The sequence below is a fragment of the Salmo salar genome, chromosome 04 (genome assembly GCF_965601325.2).
Source record: "Salmo salar chromosome 04, fSalSal1, whole genome shotgun sequence".
NCBI lineage: Eukaryota > Metazoa > Chordata > Actinopteri > Salmoniformes > Salmonidae > Salmo > Salmo salar.
In genome coordinates this window covers 50,798,536-50,818,535 of record NC_138294.1, presented here as the reverse complement: position 1 = coordinate 50,818,535, position 20,000 = coordinate 50,798,536, and the positions used below count along the sequence as shown (strand labels likewise).

Here is a 20,000-nt window from a genome sequence, read left to right as displayed (position 1 = left end):
CACTGTTTACATTTACCTTGATATGTTTCTACAACTTGATTGGAGTTTACCTGGGGTAAATTCAATTGATTGGACATGATTTGGAAAGGCACACACCTGTCTATATAAGGTCCCCACAGTTGACAGTGCATGTCAAAGCAAAAAACCAAGCCATGAGGTCGAAGGAATTGTGCGTAGAGCTCTGAGACAGGATCGTGTCGGAGGTACAGATCTGGGGAAGAGTACCAAAACATTTCTGCAGCATTGAAGGTCCCCAAGATCACATTGAACTCCATCATTCTTAAACAGAAAACGTTTGGAACTGCCAAGACTCTTCCTAGAGCTGGCCTCCCGGCCAAACTGAGCAATCAGGGCAGAAGGGCCTTGGTCAGGGAGTTGACCAAGAACATGATGGTCACTCTGACAGAGCTCCAGAGTTCCTCTGTGGAAATGGGAGAACCTTCCAGAAGGACAACCATCTCTGCAGCACTCCACCAATCAGGCCTTTACGGTAGAGTGGCCAGATGGAAGCCACTGCTAAGTGAAAGGAACATGACAGCCTGCTTAGAGTTTGCCAAAAGGCACCTAAAGACTCTCAGACCATGAGAAACAACATTGTCTGGTCTGATGATACCAAGATTGAACTATTTGGCCTGAATGCCAAGCGCCACGTCTCGAGGAAACCTGGCACCAGCCCTACAATGAAGCATGGTGGTTGCAGCATCATGCTGAGGGAATGTTTTTCAGTGGCAAGGACTGGGAGACTAGTCAAGATCGAGGGAAAGATGAACGGAGCAAAGTATAGAGACATCCTTGATGAAAACCTGCACCAGAGCGCTCAGGACCTCAGACTGGGGTGACGGTTCACCTTCCAACAGGACAACGACTCTAAGCACACAGCCATGACAATGCAGGAGTGGCTTCGGGACAAGTCTCCGAATGTGCAGCGATGGTCCCCATCCAACTTGACAGAGCTTGCGAGGATCTGCAGAGAAGAATGGAAGAAACTCCCCAAATACAGGTATGCCAAGCTTGATACCACAAGCTTGGCACACCTGTATTTGGGGAGTTTCTTCCATTCTTCTCTGCAGATCCTCGAAAGCTCTGTCAAGTTGGATGGGGACCGTCGCTGCACAAGAAGACTCGAGGCTGTAATCGCTGCCAAAGGTGCTTCAACAAAGTACTGAGTAAAGGGTCTGAAAACTTATGTAAATGTAATAGTTCCGTTTTTTATTTTTAAAATATTTGCAAGAATTTCAAAAAAATTATTATGGGGTATTTTTTGTAGATTGGTGAGGGGGAAAAACAATTTTCCAATAAGGCTGTAACGTAACAAAGTGTGGAAAAAGTCAAGGGGTCTGAATATTTTCCAAATGCACTGTATATTCCTGTTTGGTATGCATTTACATAAGTATATTTGACATGTTATCCTTTATCACATGCCAGTATATTTTTGGGGTATCCAATGCATTCAGCTAACATTAGGATGAAGTAGCCTTCCAATCTAGTTAGATTGCATCATATCACCTTTCAATATTAGTTATCAACAAATATAAAATCATGTTATCTTGAGATCAGAGTCATTTAATAATATGTGCGGGTGTGATAGTTTAGGAATCACAATGCAAGCCTACTCATTAGAATAAAACATTAGCAGCTCTAACGCAGTATTAGCTTCACAGTGAAACACTACTATTCTGGCTATTTATCATTCTTAAACAGTCAGTAAAATAGCTTAGCTATCTCAAAAAACTGTAGTTCGTATCATGCATGCAAGCTTACCTGTCATGTCCACATTCCACAAAGATGGACCTGCAGACCAAGCAATATGCTAGAGGAGGACCCTATACTGTAGGCTAAGTATTCTGGTCGGTGTCAACTTAATTCATGGACAGGTACTGAGGAGATCAATCCTGTTACTTGTTTACTTTTTATTTGTGTCAGATATTTCCATTTTGGGATAGTTGTTCACTGAATTGCTAGCACTAGTTGCTCATGGTGCTACAGTGGCTACAATGTAACTAAATGTCTCGCGCTTGGTGGAACCTATATACAGTTATTGGGATGCTGCCTTAGAATCCCATCCCTATCAGCAGTTGCCTACTGGAAAGGTTCTACCTACAAAGGTAGGTGAGGCAGGTAGGCATCAGGCAGCTGCCTTTGGATTGGGACATAGCCATAGGCTTCACACAGCTCTGTCCAGACCAGATCACGCCACTGGGAAATTAAGTGGTTGTTTACTTGATCCTAATACACTGATTGTACAAACATTAAGAACACCTTCCTAATATTGAGTTGCACCCCCTTTTGCCCTCAGAACAGCCTCAATTTGTCGGGGCATGGACTCTACAAGGTGTCGGAAGCGTTCCACAGAGATGCTCGCCCATGTTGACTCCAATGCTTCCCACAGGTGTGTCAAGTTGGCTGGATGTCCTTTGGGTGGTTGACCATTCTCCATACACATGGGAAACTGTCTCAATTCTCTTAAGGCTTCAAAATCCTTCTTTAACCTGTCTCCTCCCCTTCATCTACATTGATTGACGTGGATTTAACAAGTGACATTAATAAGGGATCATATCTTTCACCTGGATTCACCTGGTCAGTGTATGTTCCTAATGTTTTGTACACTAAGGGTGTTTTTCAATATGCGTACTACCCTGCTCCACATTCTCATGCTGTAAGTGCATTCTCCAATGATGTTCTCTTGAGTACGTTCTTGTGAGGATAAGAGTGTGGAGAATGCATAAAACATTATATTTGTAAAGCACTCACACTCTCCCTACTGTATTACCTCTCGCTGCAGCTTCCCATTCACTGAACCTTCTTCCAGCCAGGACAATGGCAACAATAGAGACAAAACAATTGTAATAATCTAGCTAGCCAGCTAGTTAAACCGTCACAAATGACCTAAAACTTATGTTATGCAAGTTAGATGTACATTATTCGTGGGTAGCTAGCTGCCAATTCTTAGTGGCTTGCTAGTTAGCCAGTTCGCCCTATTGATTTACTATGGACTTACCCATTCAATGAACCTTCTTCCAGCCAGGACAATCGCAATAGAGACAAAACAAGATATACACAAAGAAAATGTTTAACTATCAGCTAGCTATATGTGAATCATAATAATGTAGCTAACCATACAGTTTAACAGGAAAACAGGACCTATAATGAATGGTTAGATTCTTCGTGGGTAGCTAGCTAGCTAATAATTCTTTGTGGCTATTTGGCTAGCTAACAGTAGTAGCTAGTCAGTTAGCCCTATTGACTTACTATGGGCTTGCAATTTACGCAAGTCCATAGCTGTTGTAGGCAGGTATCAAGATAATGTATCAAGATAAAATATTGTAGTCAGGCATCATATGAGATGTGAATAGGCAACATTTCATTCCGAAGTCTCTCACTTCAGCTCAAATAATGTCCGGCATTTTTTACTTGGTTGCGTCATTTTTCTGTGCATACTTTCTGTTGAAGCTTGAATTGATGCATGCTGTAAAATATGTAGAAATGGAGTATGCATTAGAGAAGTGCTAGCCGTGCTCCGTTTCGCATACTGTACTTTGATTTGGGCATACTATGACACTCCCGTGCTCCAATTTTCATGCTCAGAGCATGGTAGTATGCATTTTGAGAAACACCCTCGTATACCAGTTATTGGAGCTAAGTCTAAAAAGAGAAGAGGTGAAACTGCCAGAGATATGAATATGTGCTGACAGCGAATGGTAGCACCAGTGTGTTTACATTCAGCACTGCCAAGAATCCTTGAGAAGCTCAGTTCTAGTCACAGACACCTGAGCACATCCCCACTGAAAATGTGAGTCATTGTTTAGACCAGCATGGTTGACCAGAGTAAGCTCTCCACTCCACATCTGTCACTCCAATAGGCAGCAACTTTATTATTTATTTTGGTCAATCTGTTCTTCCTGATGTGAGAGGGGATGCCATACATGAGGTAACATCTGCTGAGGTATGTCACATGAGTTTTAACATCTGTCCGTGTTTTTGCGGCACCTTTCCATCAACTCACACATGTTTTGAAACACTTTACACACTCATGCAGAGAAACACAAACAGGGAGAGGTGAGGAGGCTAGCTTGATGCACAGGGGCACACAACACAGACACTAGCAGTAGCATATAACTAGAATTAGACATTTATATCCTCAAATAAAACACAAACACAAAGCCCACCTGGAAACACAGACTTACTCACATAGACCCAAACATGCAAACCCACTGCAGGGCTACAGTTCATTGTCACTTTGCTCGTATATGCTGTCCATCACTGAGACAGTGGTGACTGTACACACTACTGACTCTCTTAACCCACAGGGGCTTGCAATTGTCCAAGCTGTCAGACAACATCTGCTGAAATTACCCACCAGCTACTAGCCAACCAGTGGTGACTGACTGGGTTCTGGAGATAAGCTTCCTTATCCTCAAAGTGTCCCACACATATTCAGAGCCCAGTCACCCATTTCCCCTGAAGAATAGGATAATTTCTTGAACATATTGTACTGCGCAGGTCAGGTTAAGCTAATAGACACTTGTAGATACACACACACACACACACACACACACACACACACACACACACACACACACACACACACACACACACACACACACACACACACACACACACACACACACACGGGCACACAATCAGTCAATCAAGCAAGCACGCATATATGCACAGAGACATACAGACATACTCTCCCTAACTTATTTTTGCATTCTAATCCTCTCTGAGCCTATTAATATTTCTGTTTCCATGGCAATGGTAGAAGTGTCAGAGCCAAGTCAAGTGAAGTGGAGTGCAGTGTAGTGAGAAGATAAGAGCATGTGACCTGTATGGACCACAGGGCGTGAGGTCAAGCAGAAGTGTAAGAGTAAGTCACTCAGACATGAACCTCACCCTCTTCCTCACCTCCTCCGTTCACCAGCTAGATTAATTAACCCATGGGAAGAGGGGGAAGAGGGGGGGAGAAGGGGAAGGAGAGGCAGACTCGTCTCCACCCCCGGTAAAAGAGGAGACCAAAAGCTATTTCTTATTACTCCCATGTGCCCTTTCTCCCTCCAAGTGGATGGAAGTTTTCCTAATTACTAAAGCCTTTTTTAGTTACTGATTGTGTGTGTAAATCAGGCAATGAAAAGCAGGTAGCCAACAGCATTCTGAAACGGCTGCTTGATTATTTTTGGGGTGGAATTTCCAACGTTAATGGCCCCCATCTATAGCCTTAAATATCACAGCCACTCCACTAACAACATACCACCTCCTACCTTTGTCACAGGCAATTTAAACAAATAATTGTTTTGCTTTCGAAGCTCTGGCTCTTACCTGCTTGCTGTTGTACTTTGGCTGGCTGGCCTTGTAGCTATAATCCGAGTACTGGTCTGAGCCTGTTGAATTGTCGTCTCCTCCAGTCCCTACGAAGGTGTTGGTAGCAGGGAGGTCCTGGACTGCCTGGTGCTTCTGGGAGGCCGAGGGAGACTGGGCCTGCAGCTGGATCGATGGTAGGGGAGAGTTGGAGCGGTAGTGTCTGCCAAGGTCAGGGCTGCCTGGGGGGTATGTCAGGGGCAGGTGGATCCTGGGGCTGTCGTTGACCCCATCCAGGTTGAACTTTAGACTCTTCTGGAGACTGACCTCCTCCTCCTCTCCCAAGGGCTTGGGGGACTTGGAGGGCTTTCCTTTCCTGCCCCTCTTGCCTTTTCCATTCTTTGGCCCCTGCTTGGGGGCGTAAAGGTCCTTGGTCTCCTTCTTGCCAGCCTGGTAGCCGCTCTTCGTCTCCCGCTGAATGCGGTGGCGGATAAACACCACCACTATGATCACCATGACAACGCCCGCCACTCCCGCCAGACTTCCGTACACAATGTTACTGCGCTGGGCTGCCAGGCCGTAGTCAGGGTCACCAGCAATGTCTGTCTCCAGAGGGGTGTAGAGACTGTGTCCCACAAGTGCTTCCACCAGGCTGACATTAGCAATGGTCTCATTGACGTAGATGTGCACCATGGCAGTGGCGTGGCGTGCGGGTTTGCCCGCATCACTCACCCTCACCACCAGGCGATGGAGCCCACCATGTTTCCGGGTCAGCTCCTTGGCCAGGGTGATTTCCCCAGTAGTGGAGGAGATGCTGAAGAGTTCATAAGGGTTTCCTCCAGTGATGCTGAAGACCATTTCTGCGTTGGGCCCAGTGTCCAGGTCTTCAGCCTCCACTAGCTCCACACGGCTTTCTGGGGCAGCTAGAGGGGACAGGAGTCTGAAGGAGGAGTTGGAGGGCTTGGTGACCACAGGATCATTGTCGTTTTCATCCAGGACATTGATGGTAACACCTACATATGAGGACCTGGGAGGCTCTCCCCCGTCTACGGCCTTCAGACGGAAGGTGTAGCTGCTCTCTTTCTCCCGGTCAAAGGAGATGCTGGACAGGATGGTTCCTGTTCCATTCTGAATCACAAACTTCCCTCCGTCTGGCTCCACAGAGAGCTGCACTCTGGCGTTCTCTCCCTGATCCATGTCCAGCACAGTCACCATGCCAACGGCGCTGAGTGGGGGCATGTTCTCCAGAACAGAGAAGCTGTAGCCACTTAGCATGAACTTGGGGTCGTTGTCATTGCGGTCCAACACCTTGACCACGACCGTGGCTGTTCCTCTGTGACTGGGAGAACCTTTATCGGACGCAGTGACCCGGAACTCATAGCGTTCTTTATGCTCTCTGTCCAGTGAGCTCCGTGCCCTCACCTCCCCTGAATCGGGGTCAATCTCAAACAGGCCCCTGGTAGATGTGTCTGCTACGATGCTGTAGACCAGCTCGGCATTAGTTCCGCTATCAGCGTCCGTGGCAACCACGTCCACAACCTTGTCCCCTGGCTGGTTCTCCTCTGCAAAGGCAACCTCAAACAGGGTTGGGGAAAACACTGGGGAGTTGTCGTTAACATCAGTCACCTGCACCTTCAATGAGTTAGTACTGGAAAGAGCTGGGTTGCCAGAGTCAACAGCCACAATCTCCACACGGTATTCCCTGACCCTCTCATAGTCCAAGGGGGTTGTAGTCTGCAGAAAGTACTTCCTCTTGTTAGTGGACGAGTCACTAGCCGGGCGCAGCTGGAAGGGCACGTCCCCCGCCACCACACAGGTGACCACTGCATTCTCCCCCTCGTCCCTGTCAGACACCTGGACGAGGGCCACCGCCGTGCCCACTGGCATGTCCTCTGATATGTTGGCCACCCCATCACTGTGGGTCACCAGGCCGATCCCACGGATCTCCACAGCAGGGGAATTGTCGTTCTGGTCAGTCACCTGGATTGTCACAAAGGTCTTGGAGCTTTTGGGTTGGGGACCTTTGTCCCTAGCCACTACGTAGAATGTCAAATCGCTGATTTCTTCCCGATCCAAGGGCCCTTTGACATAGATGATGCCAGTGGAGCGATCAATTCGCAGGAGTTTTGGCACTGGGTCTAATGCCTGATGTAGTGTGTATTCTATCTCTCCATTGGGGCCCATGTCAGAGTCATTGGCTTTCACCTGCAATCAGAGACAAGGGATTAGGTTAGAGGTTGGGATCAGGGTAAGAATTCAGGGATTATGTTAGCATATCTAGGTATGGGTAAGGGGTTTAGGTTTACAGCCCGATGTCATTGAAGTTAGTTTACAGCAAGAGGGCAATAAGCAAGGGAGTCTAAATGTGCATATTATAAACGTATCTTGCCATAATATGAAAACACACCATCCTAGCTTCAGAGAGACACATGTGTAATGAAAATAAATGTACACTGAGGGTTAATTTGACTTAAAAACTGTCAACCAAAATACCCACTCGGGAAGAAACTTTATTGAGTGGGCTAATTGTTTAAAAAAACCTTCAATAAATTGGCTAAGCTTTGCTGCTTTTGGCAGCAGTTCAATAAGACTACACTGTGAAATTGAAAATTCAGTAACTTCATTCAGGCATTTCATCATGGTAAGAACCTAGAAACCCAGCACTGCATGTTGGACCCTAATGAGTTGTGGATATAAAACACTTAGTCTTCTCACAGTCAAAGTTGTATCCAATCTACACAACACTTTGATCACTCTGCTAAATTAATATAATGTTTTACCTGCAAAACAGAGTGTCCCACAGGGCTGTTTTCTGAAACCTCTGCCTCGTACGTGGCCTTCTCAAACTTCGGAGCATTGTCGTTAGCATCAGCAACCACCACTCTCAGCAAGGCACTGCTATAGCGCTGGGGGTTACCTCCGTCCACAGCTTTGATTGTCAGGTCGTACGAGTCCTTGAGTTCCCGGTCCAGACTGCCCAGGACGATGAGCTGGGGCAACTTCTCCCCCCTGTCTTCCGCCACCTGCAGGCCGAAGAGCGTCGCCGCGTCTGGCCCAGCGGTGAGGGCGTAGTCGGCCACCCCGTTCCTCTCCGAGTCCCTGTCTGTAGCCAGGGGGATGGAGAACAGAGCGCCCAAGTGGGTGTTTTCTGGAACAGAGATGGTGAGCACAGGGGAGGGAAACTGCGGCGTGTTGTCGTTGATGTCCTGGACCTCGATGCGGCCCTCAATGAGCCTGGGGCTCTGGTTGTGGATTAGGTCTGTGACGGACACTTCAAACTCCAGGAAGCAGGGCTTGCCCCTGACCATACTGCGGCAGTCCCTCAGTGTCTCCCTGTCTATGGGGATCTCTGTAGTGAAGATGTCCCCTGTCTTCCCATCCACACGCAGGTATGGAGCGCCCACCTCCAGCTTGTACAAGTGACCAGAGTCTGGCAGGCCCTGGTCTGATGCCAGGCTGCCTATCAGCGTGCTGGGGGGCTGCTCCTCCTGGACCCGGTAGAGGATACCAGCCTCAGCCCAACCACAGCAGTCCAACACCAGGACCCACAACAGAACTGCTCCCAAGTGCAGTTCCATGAAGTCCGTCACCAGATTACCTGCCTGCAAGAAAATAAAAAAATAAAATAACACATTAAAGATGAAAAACTATACTTGGGCTTAAAGTTTATCGGTTATGTTGAATGTGCTCTGAAACAACATAGTTAATCAACAGCCATAGTTATACATACAGTATGTATATATATATATATATATATATATACACTGAGCGAACAAAATATTAAGAACATTTTTGTAATATTGAGTTGCACTCCCCGCCCTTTTGCCCTCAGAACAGCCTCAATTCGTCATGGCATGGACTCTACAAGGTGTCGAAAGCATTCCACAGTGATGCTGGCCCATTTAAACTCCAATGCTTCCAACAGTTGTGTCAAGTTGGCTGTGTGTCCTTTGGGTGGAGGACTATTCTTGATACACACGGGAAACTGTTGATACTATATATATAGTATCTTCGTTGGGGTTTAATTAAGATGTTTTATAATTCTCGGGATTTTAACGTTAGTGAAAAAAATGTATTCTCCCAGGTATGTGAAAATAATGTTTCTTCTGCAATGACAATACAAGGAACAATTCATCATATGTGGCATATTTACCAAAAACAAGCTCTCCACAGTGGAATAGATAATATCCTTGTTAAGAGAGCAAGGATTATCTTTTCCCTGTCAACAGGACAAAACCCAGGAAACATGAACAATGAGCATATCATTTCTCCCAAGGACCAGTTTTGCCATGCTTGAAGAATAATGGTTCAGATGTTGGAGATTTTCTCCACTGACTTAGTGACTTACAGGGAATTTATAAAGCAATGAGCACCCAATCTTCTATTTTGAAAGGAACAATTTAACAAATAGGGATGATAATGTCATTCATCTAAATGTGGAATCGTGTAACAATGCATGTTGGGTGATTTTCCCCTCCTTATTTTTGCCACATTAATTAAAACCAAATTGAGCTTTTGCAGCAGTTTGTAACTGTTTACATTCACTAAAACAGATCTTCAGCACAGTGCTGAGGATATTCAAAACGGCAACAGCCAGTATTGAAAACTTGTTTAAGCGCTACGATGAATATATATATTTTTCAAAGAATTGATTTCCAGACAGAGTTTACACAGAAGATAAAGTGAGAGAGGCCCAGTGTGCATTACGGCAGCTGTATAATCCAATGCAGACCTCAAAGACCTAGTACCGTGCCATGGTTCAAGGTTGAGCCTCCTAGACATCATTAAATGTGTATAGAAGCAGCTTGTGGACGCAACACCACAAAAAAAACACTGTTGAACAAACCATACAGTATGTTACGAAACCTTGACGATATGATATAAAGACAAGACTGAAAATGCATAATCTGAGAGATCTAATACTAGAGAGGTCTGACCCACCTAAGGCTCCAGCTGCAGCACCCAGAGTCTCCCAGAGGCAGCAGCACACCAGTGTTTGGCTTCATGTGGAACATGTTGCTGATCTGTAACCTGGCTTACGCCTTATCACAAAATACAGCTTTACTTTTGAGCAGATGAGATCTCCATCCTACTCTGCTGTTATGGGCTAATTTACACACTGTAATGTTCATGTTTGATTTCTAACCTGCTACGCCACCCCATTAATCACTACCCGCTAGTTTAGCTTCTGCTTTGATCCATATTCCCCAAGCTAAAGAATTCACTATTTTTCAGACTGCAAATGATTTTAGACTTTAATTATTTCATGTGTGAGAAGAGTTCTCGCTGTAACTTGAAAGAGGATGAGACAGTTCATTGGAGTGGTTTATATAGTTGTAATGCTCCAGCACATTTCCTTATAGCCTTTGCATGCTGATGTATGTATGTATGTATGTATGTATGTATGTATGTATGTATGTATGTATGTATGTATGTATGTATGTATGTATGTATGTATGTATGTATGTATGTATGTATGTATGTATGTATGTATGTATGTACAGCACCAGTCAAAAGTTTGGACACACTTACTCATTCAAGGGTTTTTCTTAATTTTTCCAATTTTCTACATTGTAGAATAATGGTGAAGACATCAAAACTATGAAATAATACATGTAGTAACCAAAAATGTGTTAAACAAATTAAAATATATTTTAGATTTTAGATTCTTCAAAGTAGCCACCCTTTGCCTTGATGACAGCTTTGCACACTCTTGGCATTCTCTTAACCAGCTTCATGAAGTGGTCACATGGAATGCATTTCAATTAAAAGGTGTGCCTTGTTAATTTGTGGAATGTCTTTCCTTCTTAATGCGTTTGAGTCAATCAGTTGTGTTGTGACAAGGTAGGGGTGGTATACAGAAGATAGCCCTATTTGGTAAAAGACCAGCTCAAATAAGCAAAGAGAAACGACAGTCCAGCATTACTGTAAGACATGAAAGTCAGTCATTCTGGGAAAGGTAAAGAACTTTGAACGTTTCTTCAAGTGCAGTCAAAAAAAAACATTAAGCGCTATGATGAAACTAGCTCTCATGAGGACCGCCACAGGAAAGGAAGACAGAGCTGCCTCTGCTGCAGAGGATAAGTTCATTAGAGTTAACTGCACCTCAGATTGCTGCCCAAATAAATGCTTCACAGAGTTCAAGTAACAGACACATCTCAACATCAACTGTTCAGAGGAGACTGCGTGGATCAGGCCTTCATGGTTGAATTGCTGCAAAGAAACCAATACTAAAGGAAACCAACAAGAAGAAGAGACTTGTTTGGGTCAAGAAACACAAGCAATGGACATTAGACCGGTGGAAATCTGCCCTTCAGTCAAATGAGTCCAAATTTGAAATGTTTGGTTCCAACTGCCGTGCCTTTGTGAGATGCAGAGTAGTTGAACGGATTATCTCCGTTTGTGTGGATCCCACCGTGAAGCATGGAGGAGGAGGTGTTATGGTGTGGGGGTGCTTTGCTGGTGACATTGTTTGTGATTTATTTAGAATTCAAGGCACACTTAACCAGCATGGCTACCACAGCATTCTGCAGCGATATGCCATCCCATCTGGTTTGTGTTTAGTGGGACTATCATTTGTTTTTCAACAGGACAATGACCCAAAACACACCTCCAGGCTGTGTAGGGGCTTTTTGACCAAGAATGAGAGTAATGGAGTGCTGCATCAGATGACTCGGCCTCCACAATCACCTGACCTCAACCCAATTGAGATGGTTTGGGATAAGTTGGACCGCAGGGTGAAGGAAAAGCAGCCAACAAGTGCTCAGCATATGTGGGAACTCCTTCAAGACTGTTGGAAAAGCATTCCAGGTGAAGCTGGTTGAGAGAATGCGAAGAGTGTGCAAAGCTGTCATCAAAGCAAAGGGTGGCTACTTTGAAGAATCTCAAATATAAAATAGATTTTTTTGATTACTACATGATTCCATATGTGTTATTTCATAGTCTTGATGTCTTCACTATTATTCTACAATGTAGAAAATAGTAAAAATAAAGAAAAACCCTTGAATGAGTAGTTGTGTCCAAACGTTTGACTTGTATTGTATGTTTGTATGTAAACTCAGCAAAAAAAGAAACGTCCCTTTTTCAGTACCCTGTCTTTCAAAGATAATTCGTAAAAATCATAATAACTTCACAGATCTTCATTGTAAAGGGTTTAAACACTGTTTCCCATGCTTGTTCAATGAACCATAAACAATTAACGAACATGCACCTGTGGAACGGTCGTTAAGACACTAACAGCTTAAAGACGGTAGGCAATTAAGGTCACAGTTATGAATACTTAGGACACTAAAGAGGCCTTTCTACTGACTCTGAAAAACACCAAAAGAAAGATGCCCAGGGTCTGTGCTCATCTGCGTGAACGTGCCTTAGGCATGCTGCAAGGGGGCATGAGGACTGCAGATGTGGCCAGGGCAATAAATTGCAATGTCTGTACTGTGAGATGCCTAAGACAGCGCTACAGGGAGACAGGACGGACAGCTGATCATCCTCGCAGTGGCAGACCACGTGTAACAACACCTGCACAGGATCGGTACATCTGAACTTCACACCTGCGGGACAGGTACAGGATGGCAACAACAACTGGCGAGTTACACCAGGAACGCACACTCCCTCCATCAGTGCTCAGACTGTCCACAATAGGCTGAGAGAGGCTGGACTGAGGGCTTGTAAGCCTGTTGTAAGGCAGGTCCTCACCAGACATCACCGGCAACAACGTCGCCTATGGGCACAAACCCACCGTCGCTGGACCAGACAGGAGTGGCAAAAAGTGCTCTTCACTGACGAGTCACAGTTTTGTCTCACTAGGGGTGATGGTTGGATTCACATTTATCATCGAAGGAATGAGCGTTACACTGAGGCGTGTACTCTGGAGCAGGATCGATTTGGAGGTGGAGGGTCCATCATGGTCTGGGGCGGTGTGTCACAGCATCATTGGACTGAGCTTGTTGTCATTGCAGGCAATCTCAAAGCTATGCATTACAGGGAAGACATCCTCCTCCCTGCAGGAAGGATGAGCCTTCCTGCAGGCTCATCCTGATATGACCCTCCAGCATGACAATGCCACCAACCATACTGCTCGTTCTGTGCGTGATTTCCTGCAAGACAGGAATGTCAGTGTTTTGCCATGGCCAGCGAAGAGCCCGGATCTCAATCCCATTGAGCACGTCTGGGACCTGTTGGATCAGCGGGTGAGGGCTAGGGCTATTCCCCTCAGAAATTTCCGGGAACTTGCAGGTGCCTTGGAAGAGTGAGGTAACATCTCACAGCAAGAACTGGCAAATCTGGTGCAGTCCAAAAGGAGATGCACTTCAGTACTTAATGCAGCTGGTGGCCACACCAGATACTGACTGTTAATTTTGATTTTGACCCCCCCCCCCCCCCCCCCCCCCCCTTTTCAGGGACACATTATTCCATTGCTGTTAGTCACATGTCTGTGGAACTTGTTCAGTTTATGTCTCAGTTGTTGAATCTTGTTATATTCATACAAACATTTACACATCTTAAGTTTGCTGAAAATATATACAAACAGACCATAAACGTTTCTTGTGTGTGTGTGTGTGTGTGTGTGTGTGTGTGTGTGTGTGTGTGTGTGTGTGTGTGTGTGTGTGTGTGTGTGTGTGTGTGTGTGTGTGTGGTCTGGACCTGAAATTGCCAAAAGTCCCCATAAGGATAGTAAAACAAGGAAAATTCTTCCTCATGTAGACATTTCCCACGTCCCCACAAGGACAGGGCTTTAAGCTTAGCGGTTGGGTTAGAGCTAGAATTAGGGGTTTGGGTTAGGTTTAGAGGTCAAGGTTATGGTTAAGGTTAGGGAAAATAGGACTTTGAATGGAAATAAATGTTACTCTGTGACCCCACAAGAATAGAAAAAGTGTACAGTATGTGGGTGAGTGTGTGCGTGTGTGTGTCAAAAAGCATCCGTGAACAAATTTAGCGATCCTATAGCTGCATATATTTTTAAGCCAGTATTTTTCTGCCCCTCCTTGCATGCAACAATGTTCCAAAGTAGAGCAAAGCAAATACATGTTGAAACTAAACAGCAAAACATGAGCATGTCTAGAATTCCAATTAGAAATCCAATTCCTTTGAATCCGTTAAGATTGGAAGTGCACGTTATTGATGTACTAATTGCTTAGTTATTGATGTGTCCTTTTTACATTTGCAGGGCAGCCTCCAGTCGATGTGGCTTGAATGATAGCATGTGAAGTAAAAGCATGTTTAAAGAGTACATTGTAAAGCACAGATTTTTTAAAAACCTAAGAATACAGCTCCATAGAAACTAAACATGTTGCCATCTATTAAGATTTTATAAATAAACTAAATTAGAGGAGATCAGAGAATACATTACTCTTCCACCCTATAGACCTGTTAATGTGATCAGCTTGTGGTGACAAACATATGGAGACAAATAAACTTAATGACACAATGACAGCTAGTTAACCCAGAGCACATTATCACCCTCATCCTCCATGTCCACCATTGCTGAGGAAGACAGTCATCAAGTTCAACAGCAATGATCCATAACAATATCTCCTTTGAAATTGTGGCTTTACAAAGGAGCATGATGAAAGCAGCATTGAACTGCAGTACTGTATTGACTTGCGTGAAAACAATTCAAAAGCTTCTCAGATGACATACAGTATCTAAGACAGATCCCAAGAGATCCTAAATACTAAAGGGAAAAAAAGATACCACTCACTCAGTTAGGCTAATCATATAAAACTCACTCCCAATAAGTGTCATATGGCCCTTCAGGAGCCTCCATACAGTGAATGAATGTCTCTCAGAGGTTCTTTAAAATGTCTCCTTAATAAAGCCATAACCACACTTTCCTCTAGATAAGAGACTCCAAACACTCATTAAAGGTGATCACATAATCACTTCCAAGGAGATAATTACAACAATATTCTTTCAACAGTCTCCAGATCAGGTACACACACACACAACTCAGATTATAGTCACACATTCATCGTCAGATAAGAGTCTATGAAAGCCTCAATTCCAGAAGCAATACACAGAGTAACAAACATAGCTTACTCATACCTATGAGTGGACTACTCCACTGAAGAGTCTAAGCCCAGTTTCCATTTGAGATAAGAGTCCGTATACTTTCAGGTAACGGATAAGAGCAGATACACAATTACAACTCAACCTGGACTGTAATAACGTGTGCTTTTGAGGGCTGCAGCACTGCAAGTTGTGTGTATCTCCTCAACAGAGGGTGAGTTCACCAGCACTGGAATTTTGGAAAAGCCAGAACGAGTAATGAGGGCAATGGCTTGTGCTATATTCACCCTCAAAAATAATATAATAATAATAATTCTGATGTAATTGTGATATTAAATTACTCATGCAGTTCCAGCATATTTCTAAGTAAACATTAATAAAACATAATCCAAGAGTTCAGAATATGCATAACATTGGATTGCTATCATATTGAGTGAGACAAAATATATGAAGAAGAATATCAACTACTCCATAGAGATCCTATTAAATTACTAGAGGGGATATGTCATAAACTCTCAAAGTTCCACAATGGGGCGAAATAGCAGCCATCATGGTCAGTGAGAAGTCCAAAAGCAGTCTTATTGAAATGAATGGCAGTAGAGGCATAGGTGATGCATTTCCTGCTTTACATATGCAGGAAAATAAAAGTAAGGCATGTGATGTATCAGAAATTGTCTAATTGAATTATTGTGCACCTAACATAGTCATATAACTATAAATACAGTTAATATGGGTTTTATACACATTTTCTGTATAAATAGCTTCTAAAATATATACAAACAGACCATAAATGTCTCCGATTGTGTTTTCTTGGAAAGCTGTGAGTGCTATTATATGATACAATATCAGTGCTTGTTGTTGCATTTACAACTTGTCCTTACATGAACTGATTTTAGCCAGTATATGGCTGTGGATTGACTGCATTATTTGAATGGAATGTTGGTATATTGGCAGTTCATTTTTTTAAATTCTGGAATCATTCCTCTAAAACTGGCTGGCTAGCTAACATACATACATGTACATTGCAGATGCATTCTTCACATTCATTGTTTGACACAATATCTTATTACAGCACTGGCAACCCATGGTTGACCAACTCCCAGACCAACATGGCTGACCTTTGAACCATCATAAGAAGGTTAAGGTCCATTCTAGTATTCTAATTCCTAGATGTATGAAGAACCCAGTCCAGATGTATGAAGAACCATAGCACTAGCCATTACTGGGTAGTTTGCATGCATTGAACAATTATAGACATAAGAATGATCTAATCCTGATGTTTGTCCGCCATTTTCATTATCAGCAGCAGCACAAGCAGCTTTTATCAACAGTTTTTACGAGGCATCCTGGTGACATCAGCCTCCCGTGTGGCAGTGACCTTTTCTCTTCCCCACAGCCTGGTCACTGACAGATCATGGTCATCAGACTGCAACAGGTTCTGGGATAAGCCTCAGCAGCAATGCATCATTAACTGACTCATCATTCCTCTGTCTCACAATGATTCCATTTCAAACACAGTACAGTAGGCCTATATTGCTATGCCACTAATGGTTTCATTCCTTGGGTTCATGCCATATGGCAATACGTCTCTTTAAATCACCCTGTTACCATAGAAGTATAAGGGTTGAAATCACTTTGTCACAAACACACAGAGCTGAATTTGAGGAATGTGAGTGTAGCTCAAAGGCTTGTGTATATCATGCATTGAAAGCTTGAGTTAAGGCATGAATAAGCATGTGTACATACAGTAGGCCTTCACTGGAAATTCAAAGTAATTTGATAAATCAATGTCTGAAGATTGCACATCATAGACATGGCGGTCTGATTGAATAAATGTGTGTGAATGGCCCAAGATGAAAATCCCTTCCCTAGCACTGGCTTTAGCTTCAAGCCATACCCATGCTTAACATCTAATATGTGCAGAAACACATCACTTTATGCTGACTCTAAAACATACAAGAAGCAGCTCACCAATAAACACACAAATATAATTATTAAAACACAGTTCTTGAAAAGGGAACCAAACAACGGGTCTGTCATAGATTCTCAGACGGAACTATCTCCAGAAGAGCTAGTCTATACACTTCATATTGATTTGAGTAGCAAGCCAATAGACTGCATAACAGACTGCTCCCTTGCCTCTCAGTAATCTCTAATAATCTATATGAAGTTAGATGCATAGTTACTTTTTATGACAAGACAACAATAATACTAATCACCACGAGGAGCAATATTTATCCATACTCTGCCCATGTGTACTGCTTGTCAATATTTGGGAGGGTATGGACAAAGCATTGGCGTGTATCACTAAAGAAATGCGTTCAGTCTCTGAAAAATGTAAATACGCACTGTAGAGCTGCGTCTGGAGTCATGTAGACTGTCAAAATGACGTTTAATATGTGGGAAGTGGGAACGCAATATTGATAGACGATGCTAAATGAATATAGCCTGTATGGCTGGTCAGTATGCATAGTTGGTCGATAAGAGCATCTCTTGCTTTCACTGCGGGGAGGGAGAGAGCGAGATAGAGAAAGAGAGAGTGACGACTCCAGACGTTTAAGGGCTTTAGTCAAACAAGTGTCCGATTCAAGCTATTGCACCTGGTTAATCAGATTCGCAGGAAAACGAACTATTGGGGAGTGGTTTGAATGACCCATCTTTTAAATGTGTTTTGTACACTAGGCTATTTAATGAATGACTGTATATTGTATTAGAAATTATACCTACAGCAACAAATTATCTTATCATCAGACATACTTTCCTATTTAGAAAGAGGCAATTAACCTTTACTAAGAAACGTCTGACTTTTAAACATGACATACTGTACATGCTTTTATCTTGGAAAGCATTATTCTGTCAATATATTTAATTTACCTTTGCCAAAGACTTCTTAGGGTGCGATTGTCTCGTGGTTTTTCCTTCTGTCGTCCCAGAGGCAGGTATATAACCCTCAAACCTCAGTATCAATGAATCAATCCAAATACTGTATCACGACGACGAAAAAAATCACCGGTTTAGAGCAAATCCATTAGTACCACTGATAACTTTACCCTCAAATTCGATGAATCCACTCCCATGTCATTGTGCAGCCTTCCATTCTACCGCTGTAAAAAAAAAAAAACGCTATTTTTTCTGACCGCGAAAAATAACACAAATCAAGCTAGAATTAATTTATTTCGTTTTTACAGATACTAACCAATAGTCATGAACTCTATGCTTCTGGCCACGACGTTCAATTGCTTTTCTCTACTCTAAAATCATGTTGCAACTGCACCTTAGCGAAGATATGCACTCTCTCATCTTCAACCTATCTATCCCTTTTAGTCCAAGTTTCTCAAGCGTTGCGAATGTCGTGCGTAAAACCCGCACACCACGAAATACAGATTTAACGATATTTTTTAAAGTATTTAAAATGTCACACGTGTCTTAATCACAAAACGGAATATGTCACCGTGTACAGTAAACGAAGCACGTATTTGTTATGAGAAATCAAGTGAGAATAATTTTTCAGCACTTGCTCTGCTCTCCAGACCGCGCATAAGAGCGTGGTAGGAGGTGGGGCTCCACCGAACTCCGCTCTCTGTCTCAGCCTCAGCAACTTCACGTCCACATCACTGGATGCCACAGGCTGAACACTTGAGACGTAAACACGGATTTACTACCTCAATCATAATGGTGGGACTTCAACAATTTATGTTAAAACAGAGGGTGACTGAAATTAATATTCATTTTAGGCTACTTGAGCTCATACACAGATGTGTTAGTCGATCTCCCGATGGGAGTTTCTATGGATAGGTTTCAGGTGTGATTTTATGTGTCAGTACACTAACCTCATGATATTTTGTTTCTCACAAACTTCTAAAACCATCTACTCACATATGTGATTATTTAGTTGTTGATATATTCAATGTATCATATTTTGGCATTAGTTTGATTGTAATGGAATCCAACTCAACAGAGGAAAGCACAAGGGGCACTATTTGCTCTTTTGGCGCCACCCTCAGGCGACTAGTTTACCGGGGGAAACGTCTCTCTCACCGTAAAGACTTAATATACCAGTCTGACGTCTCGTCTGAAATAATAGGCTAGGCTACTGTACTGTAGGCTACTGTAAACGTGAAATCTTTATTTGATGTGATGATTTGTTGGCGAAGTATATCTATAGTTGCCTACTCATGTGTATCCTATTATCCATTTGATTAAGGGGGTGGACATCAGTGGCCTCTGTGAACAGGCATCTAGCAACAGCTTATTGACCAAGGCATTGCAGTGCTGCACCTCACAAACACCTAATAATGTGTATCATCAATTAGAAAATGCAGGTGGGTTTAGTTATATAACATGGCATAGCTTTGGGCTATAAATCATCATTACTCAACTGGGAACACCATGTCCCTCTCCAGGAACCAGCCTCTGTGTCCCACCCCCCACCCCCAACAGCAGCTGCTGAGCATAAGCAATGGCCCAGGAGCAATGACTCAAACATACTGCTATGACACAAAGGAGAGCCCCGAACATCTTCCTCTAGAGGAAACATTATTTCCCCTCTTTCCAGCCCTGGTAAAGGTAGCCTTTATCAGAGAGTTCCCATCTCTGATACACACTCCTCCTCCAGTCTCTCATTAGCTGCAAACAAACAGCTGTCGGGTTACCTCTCCAGGGTTCTCATTAGGGGCTGCCACTCAAACACACAGCGG

The 20,000-nt window shown here is 43.5% G+C and overlaps 1 protein-coding gene across 1 annotated transcript in view; it reads right to left on the bottom strand.

Annotated features, from left to right (window-relative positions):
* LOC106603262 (protocadherin-1) overlaps positions 1–18,869 on the bottom strand; it is a 96,894-nt gene extending 78,025 nt beyond the window's left edge. Inside the window, exons 1-3 of the mRNA XM_014196662.3 lie at positions 18,178–18,869; positions 8,076–8,897; positions 5,317–7,500 (exon numbers count right to left, since the gene is read on the bottom strand). Of these exons, the coding sequence (XP_014052137.1) occupies positions 5,317–7,500; positions 8,076–8,873 (2,982 nt within the window). The 5' untranslated portion in view covers positions 8,874–8,897; positions 18,178–18,869. The remainder of the gene's footprint in view (positions 1–5,316; positions 7,501–8,075; positions 8,898–18,177) is intronic.
* Positions 18,870–20,000: the final 1,131 nt, after the last annotated feature.